The 20,920-nt window shown below is 45.8% G+C and overlaps 1 protein-coding gene and 1 long non-coding RNA gene across 2 annotated transcripts; both read right to left on the bottom strand.

Annotated features, from left to right (window-relative positions):
• Positions 1-565: 565 nt before the first annotated feature.
• LOC136772063 (class I histocompatibility antigen, F10 alpha chain-like) lies at positions 566-10,845 on the bottom strand. The gene is made up of 12 exons (XM_066724756.1): positions 10,794-10,845; positions 9,147-9,413; positions 8,124-8,414; positions 7,252-7,542; positions 7,005-7,127; positions 6,275-6,532; positions 6,108-6,179; positions 3,210-3,341; positions 1,668-1,958; positions 1,386-1,421; positions 918-934; positions 566-598 (listed from the first exon to the last, which is right to left on the bottom strand). Exons 1-12 carry the CDS (start codon positions 10,843-10,845, stop codon positions 566-568), a joined length of 1,863 nt encoding a protein of 620 aa, XP_066580853.1.
• Positions 10,846-14,559: 3,714 nt separating this feature from the next.
• On the bottom strand, positions 14,560-17,322 carry LOC136771639 (uncharacterized). The gene is made up of 2 exons (XR_010822350.1): positions 16,838-17,322; positions 14,560-16,749 (listed from the first exon to the last, which is right to left on the bottom strand). It is a non-coding gene; the product is annotated as an uncharacterized LOC136771639 (long non-coding RNA).
• Positions 17,323-20,920: the final 3,598 nt, after the last annotated feature.

Here is a 20,920-nt window from a genome sequence, read left to right as displayed (position 1 = left end):
TCAGGCTGTCCTGGCGCTGAGATTTCACAAGGAGGATCAGAGAGCTGGAGTCGTCTTAACTTCGGGAACTTCCATCACACTTGGTTTCCCCAACCATTTCATTACGGTTTGTGTTGTCAATCTTCTTCGAACTGACACCTGAAAGAACAGCACCGCCGGGGTCAGTACAGGCACAACTAGACACAGCTGCTGCTGCTATGACTGACACGGGTATGACTGTAGCCCTACTTACTGTGAACATTACTGCTGCTAATACTACTTTTACTCTTATTGCAGCAGATACTGCCGCTGCCCCTGTTAATATTATTACAACAACTAACACTACAGCTGCTGTCACTACTGATGATGATGTGTCTGTTACCTGAGTCTGTAGGAGTCACTGCTTTCTTCATTCCTTTCTCCTTGTCTGGACAGTAAGACACCATTTTAGAGTAGATCATTAGGTTTCACACAGACACACACATTGTTACTACAGGTGAAATTATACTACTAGTAGTAGTATAATTACTACTGAGTATCATGACTTCTGCTAGTGCACCTGTTCCTACTCCTAGCATCGCTTCCATCACCCCGTGCCAACTCTGTTGTTACTCCACTCCTGTGGAAAAGAGTACAGAGTCACAGAGACCCAGCTCCCTCACACAGGCGTCTCAGAGTCCCTCAGTGTCTGATGTCTCTCATCATCAATGCCTTTTATTTATTCTGGCTGCTGCTCCCAGTGTGTCCATTGCTATTGCTGTCAGAGCTGCTGACGCCAGTTCATTATCACGTCCATTGCTGACACTATAACCCTTACAGCTCAGCACCATTGTGATGTAACTGCCGCTCGGTGCTCAGGGTGCCAGAGCTGGGCAGACAGACTCACACAGCGCCTGACTTACTGACCCTGAACTCAGATCTGCTCAGAGGGGTCTTACCTGGAGGGGCTTCAGATCTGCAAAGCAAGAGGACAAATTCTATTTCAGTTTCTAACTAACAAGGGTAAAATAAACCTTAAAAACAACGCATCAGTGAGAAGACACTTAGAAGCAGGGATTAGCAGTGGAGCTGCAGGCAGAGAAAACAAAAACTACAGGTATTTAAACATTAAAAAAGTTAATTTGTTACGTTTAGCCAGCATGAAAACACAACACGGATTGGCTAGTCATTGGTTACAGCTGATCCAGGACCAAACCAGTTTTAGATGGGCAGAAGGGGGTTGATTGATACTCTTAACTAAAATAAACGTTATTTTTTACGGAAAAGATATCTGTGTCTTATCCCTAGATGTGTGATATATTAAGTAATACATCATATGCAGGGTGTCTCTGACCCAAACTGTATGAGACGACATCTCGTAATAATAATAACAACAGCAACAACAGCTCCAATAATGCCACCGATACCAGCATCATCTCCGCCAGCGTCCCACACTGTGCCGTCTATACAGAGACACACAGACACACATTAAAACACAGGAGACTGGAACAGAGCAGTTATGACTGATGCAGGTGCAGGTGATGCTGATGAAGCTACTGGAGAGACAGTCACTCCTACTGCCACTGTGACAAACACATCACGGGCAAACAGACGGACACACACAGATACAGAAGGATTGTTAAAGTGCACAGCACTCCAGTCACCCGCACTACCCTCACAGTGCACACAGACATCCACTCAGTCTTTACCCCAGTCCCTGATGATGGATTCATAGAGAGTCCTGTGTGACACCCGGCAGCTGTAGCCCTCAGTCTCTGTGCTCTCAATCTCCAGCCACATCCTGAGCTGGTAGGTGTCCTCAGGGTCCCTGTTGGGTCTGACCCCACTGGACTGCACCCCGTCTGCCTCCCCCAGCACAGCCCTCCATCTGAGCAGCTCTACTGTGAAGTCCTTGGGGTAGAATCCAGTGGCCAGACAGGACAGGGTGATACGGCCAGGGCTCGGAGAGGACTTGGCAAAGATGTGGACATCAGGAATAGCTAGTGGGGGAGAGAGATGCATAAACACTGCTCTTAAAGAGACAGACACTGAGCAGTATGTAAGCACTGCCTGACAGCAGACCCTAACCAGAGGACGACTAGTGAAAGCATCCACATTAACCCAGCAGAGAGGATGTGAGGGACAGACAGGAACCGTCCAGCACTTACCACTGCGCTTCCTCCTGTGCGTAACTGAGGAACTTGATGAGCCAGTCCACACACTCCCACTCCAGGTGTACTGGTTCAGGACCTGCTCGTTGTCCCACTTGCGTTTGGTCGGGCACTACCCACTGAGATTGGACTCGTCAAAGGACAGGAAGTCTAAGCCTGCTGCTGAGTTGGTGCTAATTTGCATAATGTGTCATCCATCCCCCAACCTCTCCTCACAGGCGTTCCCCAAGGCTCCATCCTGGGCCCGCTCCTGTTCTCTCTCTACACTCGCTCCCTGGGCCCCCTCATTATTATTTTTGTCATTTAGCTGATGCTCTTATCCCATTTATATAGCTGGGGATTTTACTGGAGCAGTCTGAGTGAGGTATCTTGCTCAAGGGTACAACTGCCGCATCTAGGATTTGAGTTATTTCCGGTTATGAGTCCAGAGCCCTAACCAATACTCCACAGTGCTGCTGTGGACAGGGCAGTGTAGATGTACTGGAGGGAGTGGATCTCTGCAGGAAGAGGAGGTGAGAGTTAGTTATGCTCTTCCAAGCACAGTCCACATAACTGATTATATGCAGGGCTGAACATCTTTATTATATTGTCAATATTAGTAAAAAGTCTCCATCTTTAATTAGTAGCATGAGGAAGTGTCTAACTGTAAAATACTGTATATTGTGGCAATTTAACAATTACAATTTAAAAAACAATACAACATTTTAATACTTTAATAAAATAATTTCTAAAACTTAAAAAATCCTAAAATATTCAAACCAAACATGTGACCTCAATAGTGCATTAAATATCAAAACAACCTGATGTGTTGTGTTGTAACGCTAAATGCATTAAAGTGCCTAACTGTAGACGTAAAGACTCTGATGGTCAGGTTTAAGCAACATGAAGTGTTTTAGCCCCTCTCCCTGTTAGATATCACTAGGACACTAGATGGACACTAGGTCAGTATTCTCTGTCAGAAGTGACCACACCTCGTTTAACACACATGCGCAGTAATGAACAGATCGGGCTTGTCATGTTGTCGTCGTTAGCTGTGTGAACAAATTCTCATGTGAAGCACAGAGGGATGACTTCACTCACCGCTGTCCACAGCCATGACACCGCAGCAGATCAGCCACAGACACGTCACATCCATCTCGACACCATTGCACAGAGACGGCACACGCGTTTGAACCCGCAACCCGTAAACTGCAGCTGCGCACAGGCTACTTCCTGGAGCAAAGACATGTTGGAGATGTTGGGTTGCACAGGCGCAGTGTGCCCAGCTGATTAGAGATGACAGCGCATCCCTCGCAGGCGTATTATTCCTCCTCCATCCTCTCCTTCAGCTCCTCTTCCCCCTCTCTCTATTTCTCCTTCACCTGCTCTTCTCTCCTGCTGTCGTAGACACAGAGCTCTATGCATCTGTCTTTTAATACATCCCACAGCAGCTGTAACTAAACTGTAAATATATGCATGCATGTCAGTTTTATTCTGCTGGTTTGAAGCCTGACACTGTCTGCAGGATCCACAATCAAGGTATGCATGAGATTTGCTACAAATACAAATAAAAATATATGAACCACCACAAATGATAGGTATCGTATAGTATAGTATAGTATAGGTCCCAGACTGGAGCAGCGCTGTGTGACTATAGTTTATATAGTATAGTGCAGTATAGGGCACAGTGCTGGAGACAGTGTTTTATTACAGATAAATAATACACTCACACCCACAGACGCACAGAAAACAAACTATCCAAAAGTAATTTAATGAAATAATTTCCCACACTACTTAAAAAATTATAATAACCAAAACAGGTTGTTCATCAACAGAATTTAAATGCAAAAACAATGGAAAAACGAAATAGTGGGTCAATTGCAGGGAACTTGCAGAGTTCGTACGGAGCTGCTTACTAAGTTAGGTCCCATTGCATTGAAAAAGAGGCAGAGAGGAGTGTGAGACCAGCTGCTTTCACACAGCGCCGGGCGGACGTGCTGCTGCTGCTGTGCACTGCCAGTGAACTGTGCTGCTCATACAACTGGTCTGAATTTAACAGAGCTGAACCACACCCTGCCCGGGCTCGGTGTACTGATCCTATATTGGCATTTACTAATATACCAAGTCTGCTATAGGCTACATACACATATTATACACAGACCTATAATTTCACATTATTCATATAATATTGCATTACAATTCCAGGTGGGTAATAATTCCTGTAGAGCTTTCAATATATTGTCATTTATTTAAAAAAAACCTTTCAACCGACAATTTGTACACGGATTATTATTATTTACATTTTTAGCTGTGCTGTCATGATACAAAAATGTTTGCTGATGTCGAAAACAAAAACGCAAATATACTTCAATTACAAAAGTTCTCAATACAATCTGTTTTTTCACATTTTATTGCTGATAGTACGGTACTATCCATAATCAGTCCGTAGCTGGAGGTCTAAGTTAGTCCCGGACTTAGTCTCCTCTAGAGGCAGCAGCAGTGGTTTGGAGGTTTCTGGCCATGGAGACCTGTTTAATTTCCAACTTCAGCCCTCAAGTCCGTTGCAATTGGTTTAACTTGTGGACTAGTTTAGTCCAGAGCTCCACACTAGGCCCGGGATCATCTCCAGTTAATATGCAGCTTTCAGTTCAGCTCAGTTTTGTAAAATACAAATTAATAAAAAAACATCTCACACATAAATCACACAAACATTGTGCATTGCGCAACTCAAACAACTGAGCAGTACTTATACAAATCCTACTTAGATATAAGAGAAACATTTGGACTTCAGTATTATCCGGTACAGTTGCTAGTGAGTGCATGTACCTGAGTCAGTGTTGTTGCTGAATGAACGAGTAACCATCACAGCTCTGCAGTTCTCTCAAGCGCACTGCCCAGGGTACAGAACCAGGGCCGGACTGGGGCCAAAAAACAGCCCTGGACTCGTGGGGGGCGGCTGCTGGCGGTCCGGAGGGGTGGAGAGCGGCCTACTGGCTACTGGCCAAGTGCGGTCCGGGGGAAAAAATCACAACATTCAAAACCAATTATGATTGACAGATTGTCTTCCAATCTGAGTTCTACAGTTAGAGACGGCAAGGAGGAGGCGGGGTCTGCGCCACTGATAACACGTGGGACACCCCTGAGGTCAAGGGTCCCTAGGTCTATGATCAGCACCCTGTCAATTATGAGACCCTGAGTATCACATATTACTCAGTACAACATGGAAAACACTTCTGTGGTAACGTCTGCAGTGCATTCGCAGTCAGTAGGAGTTTCTACAGTGGAATGACTAGTCAGCTCTGCCCCCCCCACTCCTCCACAACACTGAGGACGGGCGCAGGCGGCAGGGCTGGAGTGGGGGGTGTTGTAACAGGTGGAAGACCAGCGGTCAGCGGTGGCAGTGTAACAGACTGAGATACAGTCATTTACAGGTTAAACACAAACACAAAACATTTCAGGAGTGCTGACGTCCCCAACAGACACATACAGTAGAAGGTACAATTCGGACTCGCTGGACACGGGGACGATGACACGGCGTCAAGGACGAGGCCAGCGGAAACCCCCCACCCGCGTGGAGTGAGCCGAGGAGTTGCTGCAGGTGAGGGGTATGCGGTGCAGGAGGGAGGCAGGCAGAGCAGGGAACGCTGGGAAAGGGCAGTTACTTTAATTGGTCGGGGCAGAAGTGAGGCTCGGGATCTGGGCCGTTCTCCTCCCGCACCTCGACCCCGTGGTCCCTGAGCGGTCCATCACAAGAGGCCTCTAACCACAGAGCGCTGCATGGGAAACAGAGAGAGAAATCTCACACAGACTGGTCTCAACGGACTGACAGGATTATATCCTGTGATTTGTTAATCCCAATCTTCACTTCAAACAGGTTGTACTCCCTGACATTTCAAACTATTCGTAGCGCATCCCTTAATTGTAAAATGCCTGTCCCTGATTTTAATGTTTAAAATGTCTGCTGCTCAGCTGTGCCAATACACGTATACAATACTTTACCTTCGCCGTTGGAGGTGTGTCCATTTGTGTGTGTCTGTCCATTGCTGGGTATCAGGGGCTGCACTGACACGCCTGAGAGACAGAGAGGGAGAGAGAGAGATCATTCATTTAATTTCAGAATCAGAGTTAACTCAGAAAAACTGCTCTATTGACACCAGGAACTGTACCATTGCCATCGGAGACGTGTCCATCGGAGGCGTGTCCGTTGGAGGCATGTCCATTGGAGGCATGTCTATTGGAGGCGTGTCCATTGGAGGCGTGTTCATTCGGACACGTGTCCAAAGGAGGCATGTTCATTGGAGGGGTGTCCGTTAGAGGCGTGTGTCCATCGGAGTAGTGTCCACCGGAGGTGTGTCCAGTGGAGACGTGTCCAGTGGAGGCGTGTCCATTTGAAGGGGTCGGTCCATTGCAGAATGGCAGCCCAGCTGAGAGAAATAGAGATAGAGATCGTTAATTAAATTCAGTTGTGTCCAGAGGGAGAGAGAGACCATAAGTCATCTCAGGTGATGTTATTAGATCAAATCATGCACGATTGTGTGTAAGTTAACAATCACAGCCATCAGCACTGATGTAAGCAACCATTGTAGTCAGTATTACAGACAAAACATCAATTAAATATATACAAGTTACATTTAAGTGCTCCAAAATGTTTCAAATGAATGACCGCTTCTACGCTGATTTTGCGGTTGTTGTGCGGGTTAGTTTGCTGGTGCTGCTACAGCGATGCCTGTAGGAAAACAACTGAAACACACAACACAACAGCTGTGTGAAGAACAACACACACTGACTGCAGTACAGCGCTCAGGCTGGAGCCGCTCGGGAGCCCCTGGAGATCAAGGTACGAGGTGTAAACAGATTAAAACACAAATACAAAGAGAGAAGTTGATGAGATCCTACCCGGCTTGTTCCTCCTATACAGGAAGTATCCCAGCCCAGCTGCACTCAGGATCAGCAGCAGAACAATGACCGCTATGCCGACACTGTCAGAACCACCGTCTGGACTGTCCGACACCTTACCATCTGGACACACAGACACAGGCAAACAGACGGACACACACAGATACAGAAGGATTGTTAAAGCGCACAGCACTCCAGTCACCCGCACTACCCTCACAGTGCACACAGACATCCACTCAGTCTTTACCCCAGTCCCTGATGATGGATTCATAGAGAGTCCTGTGTGACACCCGGCAGCTGTAGCCCTCAGTCTCTGTGCTCTTGATCTCCAGCCACTTCCTGAGCTGGTAGGTGTCCTCAGGGTCCCTGTTGGGTCTGACCCCACTGGACTGCACCCCGTCTGCCTCCCCCAGCACAGCCCTCCATCTGAGCAGCTCTACTGTGAAGTCCTTGGGGTAGAATCCAGTGGCCAGACAGAACAGGGTGATACGGCCAGGGCTCGGAGAGGACTTGGCAAAGATGTGGACATCAGGAGTAACTGAGAGAGAGAGAGAGAGAGAGAATTAAATCGCTAAACAGCTGGACAGGACTCTACAGGACATTAACACTGACTGACTGACTGACTGGACACTACTGCACATTAACACTGACTGACTGGACACTACAGCACACTAACACTGACTGGACACTACAGCACATTAACACTGACTGACTGACTGACTGGACACTACAGCACATTAACACTGACTGACTGACTGGACACTACAGTACATTAACACTGACTGACTGGACACTACAGCACATTAACACTGACTGACTGACTGGACACTACAGCACATTAACAATGACTGACTGGACACTACAGCACATTAACACTGACTGGACATTTACACAGAGACAAGGCTAGACAAAGACAGACGAGGCTTAAATGAAAGGCACAGTTACTGATTGGTTAATCAAAAATTACAGTATCACTACAGTACAATATCGCAAACCAAAAAGAAAAGCAGAGATACAGGGAGGCAGTTAAGCACTGCAAGTAGGGGCCAGTTCTCACTATGTCCATCTGTGCCTTCTTCAATGTCCTTCCAGTCCCGACTAGTCAAGCCCAGCACTCACCAGTCCTACTGATCGTCCGCTCTGCGAATCTCATGAACTTGGTGAGCCAGTCCACACACTCCCGCTCCAGGTAGCCCTTGGTGTACTGGTTCAGGATCTGCTCGTTGTCCCACTTGCGTTTGGTCGGCTCGGCCGGGGGGACGGGCGCCACCCACTGAGATCTGGACTCGTCGAAGGACAGGAAGTCGGCGCCGTCGTAGCTGTACTGATCGTAGCCATGAATGAACTCATAGGAGGAGTCGTCCTTGAAATTGATCTCACAGCCGTGTCTCCACTGGAGGATGTGCAGATCTGAGAGACAGAGAGATTTAATTAATTATATATACACACAGAGTATACACCCTGACTGACTGGACCCTACAGCCCATTAAAACTGACTGACTGGACACTACAGCACATTAACACTGACTGACTGACTGGACACTACAGCACATTAATACTGACTGACTGACTGGACACTACAGCACATTAACACTGACTGACTGGACACTACAGCACATTAACACTGACTGACTGACTGGACACTACAGCACATTAACACTGACTGACTGACTGGACACTACAGCACATTAATACTGACTGACTGACTGGACACTACAGCACATTAAAACTGACTGACTGGACACTACAGCACATTAACACTGACTGACTGACTGGACACTACAGCACATTAATACTGACTGACTGACTGGACACTACAGCACATTAACACTGACTGACTGACTGGACACTACAGCACATTAACACTGACTGACTGACTGGACACTACAGCACATTAACACTGACTGACTGACTGGACACTACAGCACATTAATACTGACTGACTGACTGGACACTACAGCACATTAACACTGACTGACTGACTGGACACTACAGCACATTAACACTGACTGACTGACTGGACACTACAGCACATTAACACTGACTGACTGACTGGACACTACAGCACATTAACACTGACTGACGGTCTGGACACTAAAGAAATACAACACTAAAGAAACAGAGGAATGTTGTCCGGCCCACCTGTCCTATTGTCCCTCATTCTGTCCATCAGGATGCCCACGTTGACCTTGAACCACTGCTCCTTGCTCCTGCGGGACTGGGTGCCTTTCTCCCAGTAGTCTGCAGGCAGGTTCTCCATCATCCAGTTCTGTTTGGGGATCTTCTGCTGCTGCACACTGTCATAGTAATCGATCTCTTTGTCATCAAGGAGACCCATGGCAGTGAACTGTGGAAGGGTCTGTGCAGGACTAGACAGGGCGGTGTAGATGTACTGCAGGGAGTGGATCTCTGCAATAGAGAGAGAAAGACAGAACTCACTGAAAACTACAGTACATTAACACTGACTGACTGGACACTACAGCACATTAACACTGACTGACTGACTGGACACTACAGCACATTAACACTGACTGACTGGACACTACAGTACATTAACACTGACTGACTGGACACTACAGTACATTAACACTGACTGACTGGACACTACAGCACATTAACACTGACTGACTGACTGGACACTATAGCACATTAACACTGACTGACTGACTGGACACTACAGTACATTAACACTGACTGACTGGACACTACAGTACATTAACACTGACTGACTGGACACTACAGCACATTAACACTGACTGACTGACTGGACACTACAGTACATTAACACTGACTGACTGACTGGACACTACAGTACATTAACACTGACTGACTGGACACTACAGCACATTAACACTGACTGACTGGACACTACAGTACATTAACACTGACTGACTGACTGGACACTACAGCACATTAACACTGACTGACTGGACACTACAGTCCATTAACAGTGACTGACTGACTGGACACTACAGTACATTAACACTGACTGACTGACTGGACACTACAGCACATTAACACTGACTGACTGGACACTACAGTCCATTAACAGTGACTGACTGACTGGACACTACAGCACATTAACACTGACTGACTGGACACTACAGTCCATTAACACTGACTGACTGACTGGACACTACAGTACATTAACACTGACTGACTGGACACTACAGCACATTAACACTGACTGACAGACTGGACACTACAGTACATTAACACTGACTGACTGACTGGACACTACAGCACATTAACACTGACTGACAGACTGGACACTACAGTACATTAACACTGACTGACTGACTGGACACTACAGTACATTAACACTGACTGACTGACTGGACACTACAGTACATTAACACTGACTGACTGGACACTACAGTACATTAACACTGTCCAGTCAGTCAGTCAGTGTTAATGTGCTGTAGTGTCCAGTCAGTCAGTCAGTGTTAATGTGCTGTAGTGTCCAGTCAGTCAGTGTTAATGTGCTGTAGTGTCCAGTCAGTCAGTGTTAATGTACTGTAGTGTCCAGTCAGTCAGTCAGTGTTAATGTACTGTAGTGTCCAGTCAGTCAGTGTTAATGTGCTGTAGTGTCCAGTCAGTCAGTCAGTGTTAATGTGCTGTAGTGTCCAGTCAGTCAGTCTGTGTTAATGTACTGTAGTGTCCAGTCAGTCAGTCAGTGTTAATGTACTGTAGTGTCCTGTGAGTCAGTCAGTGTTAATGTGCTGTAGTGTCCAGTCAGTCAGTCAGTGTTAATGTGCTGTAGTGTCCAGTCAGTGAAGAGACACTCACCGCTGTCCACCGCGGAGACACAACACAGCAGCACCAGCAACACAGACGTCATGGTGAGGAGAGCAGGACCTTTCCAATCAGCTGGACTGCATCTGCGCAGCACAGCGGCCTCGCAGCACCTACACGGAGACAGGGGGATTCCCGGTGCATTTCTGGGTCATAGCGAGGAGACAGACGTGTGACGCATTTCATACTTTCATTGAGAGTCAGAGATATGATACTGATTCATCTAACGGCCTGTTTCCATAAACGCCATGACTGAGACGCGCACTTTAGTTCAATTATAACTGATATATTGTATCCGGATGATTAATCGTGAAACGTGTGTATTTTGTTCAGCTGTAACTTGCCTGGTTAAGGATCTGATAAGTACATTATAAATAATACGGCAAAAAGTATCGTTTGCAGTTACAGATCTGTAGTAAGAGTAATAAGTGAAGGGAGTTTAAAATACATATATACTCGCACAAATGATGACGATAATAATATCAATACATATTCGCTATTTAGTATCATTGCTGCACATGGAAGCGTATTGTTATGTGAACGTGCTTGTCTGAATATAATGTTGTTTCTACACGTTCAGCTCTTCCTAATATCTCTCACAGAAACGTGTGTTTCCAATCCTGTAAAGCACAGATGATAAAAGACACAGTGCTGTCCTCTCGGGCTCTGTGTCTCCAGTGTCTCTGTCTCTGTTTTAACATGAACACAGTGCTGTCCTCTCGGCCTGTGTGTCTCCAGTGTCTCTGTCTCTGTTTGAACACGAACACAGTGCTGTCCTCTCGGCCTGTGTGTCTCCAGTGTCTCTGTCTCTGTTTGAACATGAACACAGTGCTGTCCTCTCGGGCTGTGTGTCTCCAGTGTCTCTGTCTCTGTTTTAACATGAACACAGTGCTGTCCTCTCGGCCTGTGTGTCTCCAGTGTCTCTGTCTCTGTTTGAACACGAACACAGTGCTGTCCTCTCGGCCTGTGTGTCTCCAGTGTCTCTGTCTCTGTTTGAACACGAACACAGTGCTGTCCTCTCGGCCTGTGTGTCTCCAGTGTCTCTGTCTGTTTTAACATGAACACAGTGCTGTCCTCTCGGCCTGTGTGTCTCCAGTGTCTCTGTCTCTGTTTGAACACGAACACAGTGCTGTCCTCTCGGCCTGTGTGTCTCCAGTGTCTCTGTCTCTGTTTGAACATGAACACAGTGCTGTCCTCTCGGCCTGTGTGTCTCCAGTGTCTCTGTCTCTGTTTGAACATGAACACAGTGCTGTCCTCTCGGCCTGTGTGTCTCCAGTGTCTCTGTCTGTTTTAACATGAACACAGTGCTGTCCTCTCGGGCTGTGTGTCTCCAGTGTCTCTGTCTCTGTTTGAACACGAACACAGTGCTGTCCTCTCGGCCTGTGTGTCTCCAGTGTCTCTGTCTCTGTTTGAACATGAACACAGTGCTGTCCTCTCGGCCTGTGTGTCTCCAGTGTCTCTGTCTGTTTTAACATGAACACAGTGCTGTCCTCTCGGGCTGTGTGTCTCCAGTGTCTCTGTCTCTGTTTGAACACGAACACAGTGCTGTCCTCTCGGGCTGTGTGTCTCCAGTGTCTCTGTCTCTGTTTGAACACGAACACAGTGCTGTCCTCTCGGGCTGTGTGTCTCCAGTGTCTCTGTCTCTGTTTGAACACGAACACAGTGCTGTCCTCTCCACGGCGTTTCACTGCCTTCCATACATTCAACACATGACGTTACCTAAACCTTGGTGACGAAGCAAGATTGATGACGCACATTTGTATGGAGGGTGATCAGTGCCAAAATTAAGATGAACGTGATTATGAACATGAAGATTATTATGAACATGAAGATGAACATGAAGAGGATTATTATTATTATTATTATTATTATTATTATTATAATTTTTATTTCTTGGCAGATGCCCTTATCCAGGGCGACTTACAACATAAGTGCAAAATACAGAGTACAAGGCATCAATCATTACAAATTCAAATTCAACTTTAGCTAAAACATAGCAATTCAAAATATATTTTACAAATTCCAATTACAATTTACACAAGTACAGTGAGAGACTTCCTACATCCTGGACGGTGAAAGCTATGTGCTGTCAAGATGTCGGGTCACAGACGAGGGCTGCGGGAAAGGGAGCAAGAGGAGAACAATCAAGAACAAGAGGAGCATAATAAGCTGAAGTGCATCTAGCAGGGATAGAGGACTAATATTACAAGTGCTGTCGGAAGAGATGCGTCTTGATAAGCGCTGGAATGAGGTCAGGGACTCTGCTGTTTTGACTTCGGTGGGCAGGTCGTTCCACCACTTAGGGTTCAGGGATGAGAAGGAGCGGCTCTGGAGGAGGGAGAGTGGAGAGGAGGCAGAGTTAGTCTTCTGGCACTGGAGGAGCGCGGTGGTCTGGAGGGGATGTATGGAGAGACGAGTGTCTGAAGGTAGCTTGGTGCGGTGTGGTCGAGACAGCGGTAGGTGAGGGTCAGTGTCTTGAACTGGATGCGTGCCGCTATCGGGAGCCAGTGGAGGGAGCGGAGCAGTGGAGTAGCGTGTGTGAATCGTGGCAGAGAGACACCAGACGAGCCGCAGAGTTCTGGATGAGCTGGAGAGGCGGGTAGTGGACGCAGGCAGGCCGGCCAGGAGGGAGTTGTAGTAGTCCAGGCGGGAGAGGACCAGGGACTGGACCTTCCAGATTAATAAATAGCAGGGAGCTGGAGACAGGAGGAGACTTTTCATAGACGCCAGGGGTGGGTCTTCCTCCTGCCAGCAGGACCCCAATGGGCTGCTTTGGTACATACTTTCACTGATTGGCAGGTCAGAAGGCTCTTCACATTCGGTAATGGCCATCTTTCTTTTTCAAGGAACAAGGGTGCTGAGTGTGACTCGAGACATAGCGCAGCAAGCTGTGGGATATACGAACAAGACCAACACATACCCCACACACATACACACACACACACACACATCGTGATAGGGAGAATTTTAATCCCTCAATACACAGGCAGACAAGGAATATTCAGGGCCCGATTTAACTAGAATACCAAAATAGTTCATTCAGCTACAACGAAGCGCTCCAGAGCTGGGTAGTTGGAAGACACATCTAAAAGTTTTTATAAAGAACATTCTATCATATAGAAGAGGACTCCGTGTGGTTGTCGGGCAACTACATGACATCGATAAGGTACACCAAATTTTATCGCCGTGTTTTCTGTTCTCTCTAAATATCAGCTACACAGAACGGTATGATGACATGATACAATTTACACATATGGGTAGTTCCTGCCCAACGATCTGGCACCACCAACACACTGCAACACACCATGTCACAATGGATTGTGGATAAAACGCACCCAGGGAGAGGTTCCATATCATCCTGACACACTCACATCTGGAGCCTTGTCCATCTCCAATCAGAGACCAGTCATTTTTGGGTTCAACAATTCAAATTGCATCTTCTTCTTTGCTTCAGCTGAAGCCAACACGTCCTGGCTTACAAACCACAACATGCACGTAGTGTTCTGTGTAGTGTACAACTGTGACCGCCAGCCATGTCCGGGTGTCAGTTAGGGACCACACTGAGTGCTATTTGTACCGGGAGAAAGTACTGCGTTTTTTATGACATTTTAAATAATTTAATGTATAAATGGAATTAAAGGAAAATGTGAACATAATTAGTAGTGTTCTGTTCCTGGTCACACTCACACTCATACAGAGACAATCATGGACTCACTGAGCCAAACACAGGCACACCAAATAAACTCTCAGGTACAGGAGCTCTATAGTAATAGGTTTATTAATGATAAAACACAATAATGACCAGCCCAATTAAACTGTCACTGACCCCTGCAGAACTGAACACTTCACTTCCACTGAAGATGTGTTTTACCCTTGGGGACACTGCAGTTCAACATGAAACAGGAAAAAAGACAGGGAGTGTGGGAAGGAGAGAGATGCCTTTCTGCTCTTCACCAGTTTCCAGGTGGAGCATCGCACTCACTTCCTGTAGCTCATTCTACAAGCCAGCTTAGATCATTTCTCCCCCCCTCTCTCTGCGCTCCACCATTTGTGACAGAGGTAGAAATTAATTGCAATAGAATTAGATTATCACTCTCGAGGTGAATGAAGTTATCAAAAGTGCTTTCAGAGCTTTCAGGCACATAGTAGAATACTAGAAACCTGAGCCCTAATGCAAGATAAATGGAAAACCTTCAAATATATACATTTAAAATAACAGAAAAAAATGTAAGGGTCCATTCACACTACGGTTCGATGAGGTCAGTTTGGGGCTGTGTGAGAAACCTCCGATACTGACAAACGCACCAGGATGCAGATCAAACCAAACGGGCCGAGACCCTGGAACGCTGCTCTTGGCTCATTTGAAAGGAAACTCACTGCTCGAGCCAGTTACTCTGGGAATGTGAAAGACAATGCATTGTGGTTCACTTGGAAACGAACCGCTGCACACAGGTGTGAAACAAACCCAACCTCAACTGGAAAACTCACATGCATTGCATGTGAACCAGGTGAGAAATGCCCTCGATGCTGTGGCAGGGAGGGGGTTAACATCTCATGGACTGCAGGTGGTTGGGGTTGATTGTCACTAATTGGTTAATCAACCCCGGCCACCTGCTATAAAAGGAGGCCTCAGCCTTACAGAGCCTACCAAGCAGGAAGGTTATCGGTTTGGTGCACTGCTTCGTTTCACAGTGCAGTCAGTGGCCATCATGTGTATTTTGGTTTGTGCACTTTTGTTTTGGACCTCCTGCCTGTTTATTTTGTGTGTTTCTTTAATAAAAGTCTAGTTTTGTGTACCTGCAGCCTGACTCAGAGCCACCCATTCCTGGCTATCCTGTCATAGGTGCAAATACAAACTGCGGGCATTTTCACACCCAGTTCACTTGCACACAGACTTCTTTCGGTTTAGGTTCACTTTGTTTCACACCAGGAAAATGTAATCAAACGTGAGTTTATATTAAAGTGAAATCAACCGCGGTTCAATCCGCATCAAACCATAGGTGTGAAAGGACAATATATAATTAAAAGCCACAAGTGTCTCAGCCGAGTGAGCACAGTACACATATAACAAAATATCTCCTGTTCTCAGCTGCCCACTTCAACAGGTCAAATATCAATTTTGTAAAACACACAATAGTTACAAAAAACCAGAAACACAAATAAAGATTCATCAACATATACAATCTATCTTTCTTAACATATTCGGCTTGGGAACTTTAGTATCCATAAGCCATGTGGAGGAGTTTGACTTTCACTCATGTGATCACATTCAAATATGATTCTATTGCTTCACACATTAATACTTATCTTTTATAATCTTCTGTTACTGATACACTATTTTAATTCCATAGTATTTTAGCTCTTATTTTAAGTAATGTACATTAAGTAATTTATTCAATCTAATCTTCATTGTATCATAGTCTCTTACATATCCAAACAGTCTGTGCTGTAGTTTCTGTTGAAGCCTTGAAGCCTGATTGGGCTTTGAATCTTTGTTATTGTTGCTATAAATCTTTACTGTCCAATTATTTTCATGTATTAAACAAATCTGTCCTGTATATTGTGACTTTAAAATCTGTGTGTACTGTACAAGAACAGTTTAAACCCATTTTACTTCACTGTAATAAAATATGTCCTGTAGTCTCTGACTGTATTACCCGTCTGTGTTGTCGTTTAAAACAATCCATTTCGGTCCCTATCGGAGTGTGTCTGGATACTGCGGCCTCCTGGTAACAGCCCAGAACCTGCATCTCTCGAGTGTGGTCCGGGGTTCCAGGAGGGGCAGGGGAGGGGTGTGAGGAAGGGCCTGGAGGGACGTTGTTAAGGGAAGATCTGACTGATTACGCAATGGCAAGGTGGGGGAGGGCGTCTTTCAAAGCATTGCCATTGGTTGAAGATGGAGTACCATCACAGTTGAGCACAGACATCAGGGGCTGCTCCACTGACATGCCTGGAGGAGAGGGGGAGACTGATTTAGTTCAGTTTAATAAACGAGAATGAGGATGAATACAGATAAAATTCAAAAGCTGAGAGTGTACCGATGTCATTTGGGTTGTTCCCATTTGCATTTCCCTTGCTGTTGGATATCAGGTCCACTGACACAACAGAGAGGGAGAGAGAAAGAGAGGGGTTTGGACATCAGACTGGACACTACAGTACAGTGGTGCCCAAACACAGCCCCTACAGTAAGTATTGTCCGTCACCCTAAATTGCCTAAATTAAGCCCTCGAGGACTGTCCATTAACACTGACTGACTGGACAATACGGTACATTAACACTGACTGACTGACTGGACACTACAGCACATTAACACTGACTGACTGGACACTACAGCACATTAACACTGACTGACTGGACACTACAGTACATTAACACTGACTGACTGACTGGACACTACAGCACATTAACACTGACTCACTGGACACTACAGCACATTAACACTGACTGACTGACTGGACACTACAGTACATTAACACTGACTGACTGGACAGTACAGCACATTAACACTGACTGACTGACTGGACACTACAGTACACTAACACTGACTGACTGGACACTACAGTACATTAACACTGACTGACTGACTGGACACTACAGTACATTAACACTGACTGACTGGACACTACAGCACATTAACACTGACTGACTGACTGGACACTACAGCACATTAACACTGACTGACTGGACACTACAGCACATTAACACTGACTGACTGACTGGACACTACAGCACATTAACACTGACTGACTGGACACTACAGCACATTAACACTGACTGACTGGACACTACAGCACATTAACACTGACTGACTGACTGGACACTACAGCACATTAACACTGACTGACTGACTGGACACTACAGTACATTAACACTGACTGACTGACTGGACACTACAGTACATTAACACTGACTGACAGACTGGACACTACAGTACATTAACACTGACTGACTGACTGGACACTACAGCACATTAACACTGACTGACTGACTGACTGGACACTACAGCACATTAACACTGACTGACTGGACACTACAGCACATTAACACTGACTGACTGGACACTACAGCACATTAACACTGACTGACTGGACACTACAGTACATTAACATTGACTGACTGACTGACTGGACACTACAGTACATTAACACTGACTGTATTACAGCCTTCATAATGATTTATCCACATAAGTAGTCGAAATGGTTAATCAGAGATATAACAATAATAATATAAATACATATTTATTTCTAGTACTTTTTATGCGCATTGTAGATCAAAATCCGTTAAAATAAAAGCTTTTTATATGTGCTCTAGAATGGCCTAGAATCGCAGTCTAACTGCTCAGTCTTCACTATTTATAACACATGATTCTCACATTCAAATAAAATTAAAAAGCTATTTTAATATTTTTTTTTTGTGATTTTGGACGTATTATAATTTCGTTCAATACAAATTATATACAAACTTGTATCATTTTACATAACCTACGTATCACAATGTGGAGCAAAAATATTGTACAAAAACACAACTGTCCGAGTTTTTCTGTCCAAAGCATCTCACATTATGAATAAGAATAAAAATCAATAAGACAAAGCATTACATCAAATACAAGAGCAACAGAACCGCAGCACAGCTGGAAACACGTGTGTGCCACGTGGCGCTCAGGATATACAGCCGCAGAGACACGTTCACTTTGGACACAGAGACCTGGACTGGAGGGAGAGACACGTTCACTTTGGACACAGAGACCTGGACTGGAGGGAGAGACACGTTCACTTTGGACACAGAGACCTGGACTGGAGGGAGAGACACGTTCACTTTGGACACAGAGACCTGGACTGGAGGGAGAGACACGTTCACTTTGGACACAGAGACCTGGACTGGAGGAAGAGACACGTTCACTTTGGACACAGAGACCTGGACTGGAGGGAGAGACACGTTCACTTTGGACACAGAGACCTGGACTGGAGGGAGAGACACGTTCACTTTGGACACAGAGACCTGGACTGGAGGAAGAGACACGTTCACTTTGGACACAGAGACCTGGACTGGAGGAAGAGACACGTTCACTTTGGACACAGAGACCTGGACTGGAGGGAGAGACACTCACCGCTGTCCACCGCGGAGACACAACACAGCAGCACCAGCAACACAGACGTCATGGTGAGGAGAGCAGGACCTTTCCAATCAGCTGGACTGCATCTGCGCAGCACAGCGGCCTCGCAGCACCTACACGGAGACAGGGGGATTCCCGGTGCATTTCTGGGTCATAGCGAGGAGACAGACGTGTGACGCATTTCATACTTTCATTGAGAGTCAGAGATATGATACTGATTCATCTAACGGCCTGTTTCCATAAACGCCATGACTGAGACGCGCACTTTAGTTCAATTATAACTGATATATTGTATCCGGATGATTAATCGTGAAACGTGTGTATTTTGTTCAGCTGTAACTTGCCTGGTTAAGGATCTGATAAGTACATTATAAATAATACGGCAAAAAGTATCGTTTGCAGTTACAGATCTGTAGTAAGAGTAATAAGTGAAGGGAGTTTAAAATACATATATACTCGCACAAATGATGACGATAATAATATCAATACATATTCGCTATTTAGTATCATTGCTGCACATGGAAGCGTATTGTTATGTGAACGTGCTTGTCTGAATATAATGTTGTTTCTACACGTTCAGCTCTTCCTAATATCTCTCACAGAAACGTGTGTTTCCAATCCTGTAAAGCACAGATGATAAAAGACACAGTGCTGTCCTCTCGGGCTCTGTGTCTCCAGTGTCTCTGTCTCTGCTTGAACATGAACACAGTGCTGTCCTCTTGGCCTGTGTGTCTCCAGTGTCTCAGTCTCTGCTTGAACATGAACACAGTGCTGTCCTCTCGGGCTGTGTGTCTCCAGTGTCTCTGTCTCTGTTTTAACATGAACACAGTGCTGTCCTCTCGGGCTCTGTGTCTCCAGTGTCTCTGTCTCTGCTTGAACATGAACACAGTGCTGTCCTCTCGGGCTGTGTGTCTCCAGTGTCTCAGTCTCTGTTTGAACACGAACACAGTGCTGTCCTCTCGGGCTGTGTGTCTCCAGTGTCTCTGTCTGTTTTAACATGAACACAGTGCTGTCCTCTCGGCCTGTGTGTCTCCAGTGTCTCTGTCTGTTTTAACATGAACACAGTGCTGTCCTCTCGGGCTGTGTGTCTCCAGTGTCTCTGTCTCTGTTTGAACACGAACACAGTGCTGTCCTCTCCACGGCGTTTCACTGCCTTCCATACATTCAACACATGACGTTACCTAAACCTTGGTGACGAAGCAAGATTGATGACGCACATTTGTATGGAGGGTGATCAGTGGCAAAATTAAGATGAACGTGATTATGAACATGAAGATGATTATGAACATGAAGATGAACATGAAGAGGATTATTATTATTATTATTATTATTATTATTATTATAATTTTTATTTCTTGGCAGACGCCCTTATCCAGGGCGACTTACAACATAAGTGCAAAATACAGAGTACAAGGCATCAATCATTACAAATTCAAATTCAACTTTAGCTAAAACATAGCAATTCAAAATACATTTTACAAATTCCAATTCCAATTTACACAAGTACAGTGAGAGACTTCCTACATCCTGGACGGTGAAAGCTATGTGCTGTCAAGATGTCGGGTCACAGACGAGGGCTGCGGGAAAGGGAGCAAGAGGAGAACAATCAAGAACAAGAGGAGCATAATAAGCTGAAGTGCATCTAGCAGGGATAGAGGACTAATATTACAAGTGCTGTCGGAAGAGATGCGTCTTGATAAGCGCTGGAATGAGGTCAGGGACTCGCTGTTTTGACTTCGGTGGGCAGGACGTTCCACCACTTAGGGGTCAGGGATGAGAAGGAGCGGCTCTGGAGGAAGGAGAGTGGAGAGGAGGCAGAGTTAGTCTTCTGGCACTGGAGGAGCGCGGTGGTCTGGTGGGGATGTATGGAGAGACGAGTGACTGAAGGTATCTTGGTGCGGTGTGGTCGAGACAGCGGTAGGTGAGGGTCAGTGTCTTGAACTGAATGCGTGCCGCTATCGGGAGCCAGTGGAGGGAGCGGAGCAGTGGAGTAGCGTGTGAATCAGGG

This window comes from Amia ocellicauda, chromosome 15, assembly GCF_036373705.1.
Source record: "Amia ocellicauda isolate fAmiCal2 chromosome 15, fAmiCal2.hap1, whole genome shotgun sequence".
In the NCBI taxonomy this organism is placed as follows: Eukaryota; Metazoa; Chordata; class Actinopteri; order Amiiformes; family Amiidae; genus Amia; species Amia ocellicauda.
This window is presented reverse-complemented; position numbering and strand designations above follow the sequence as displayed.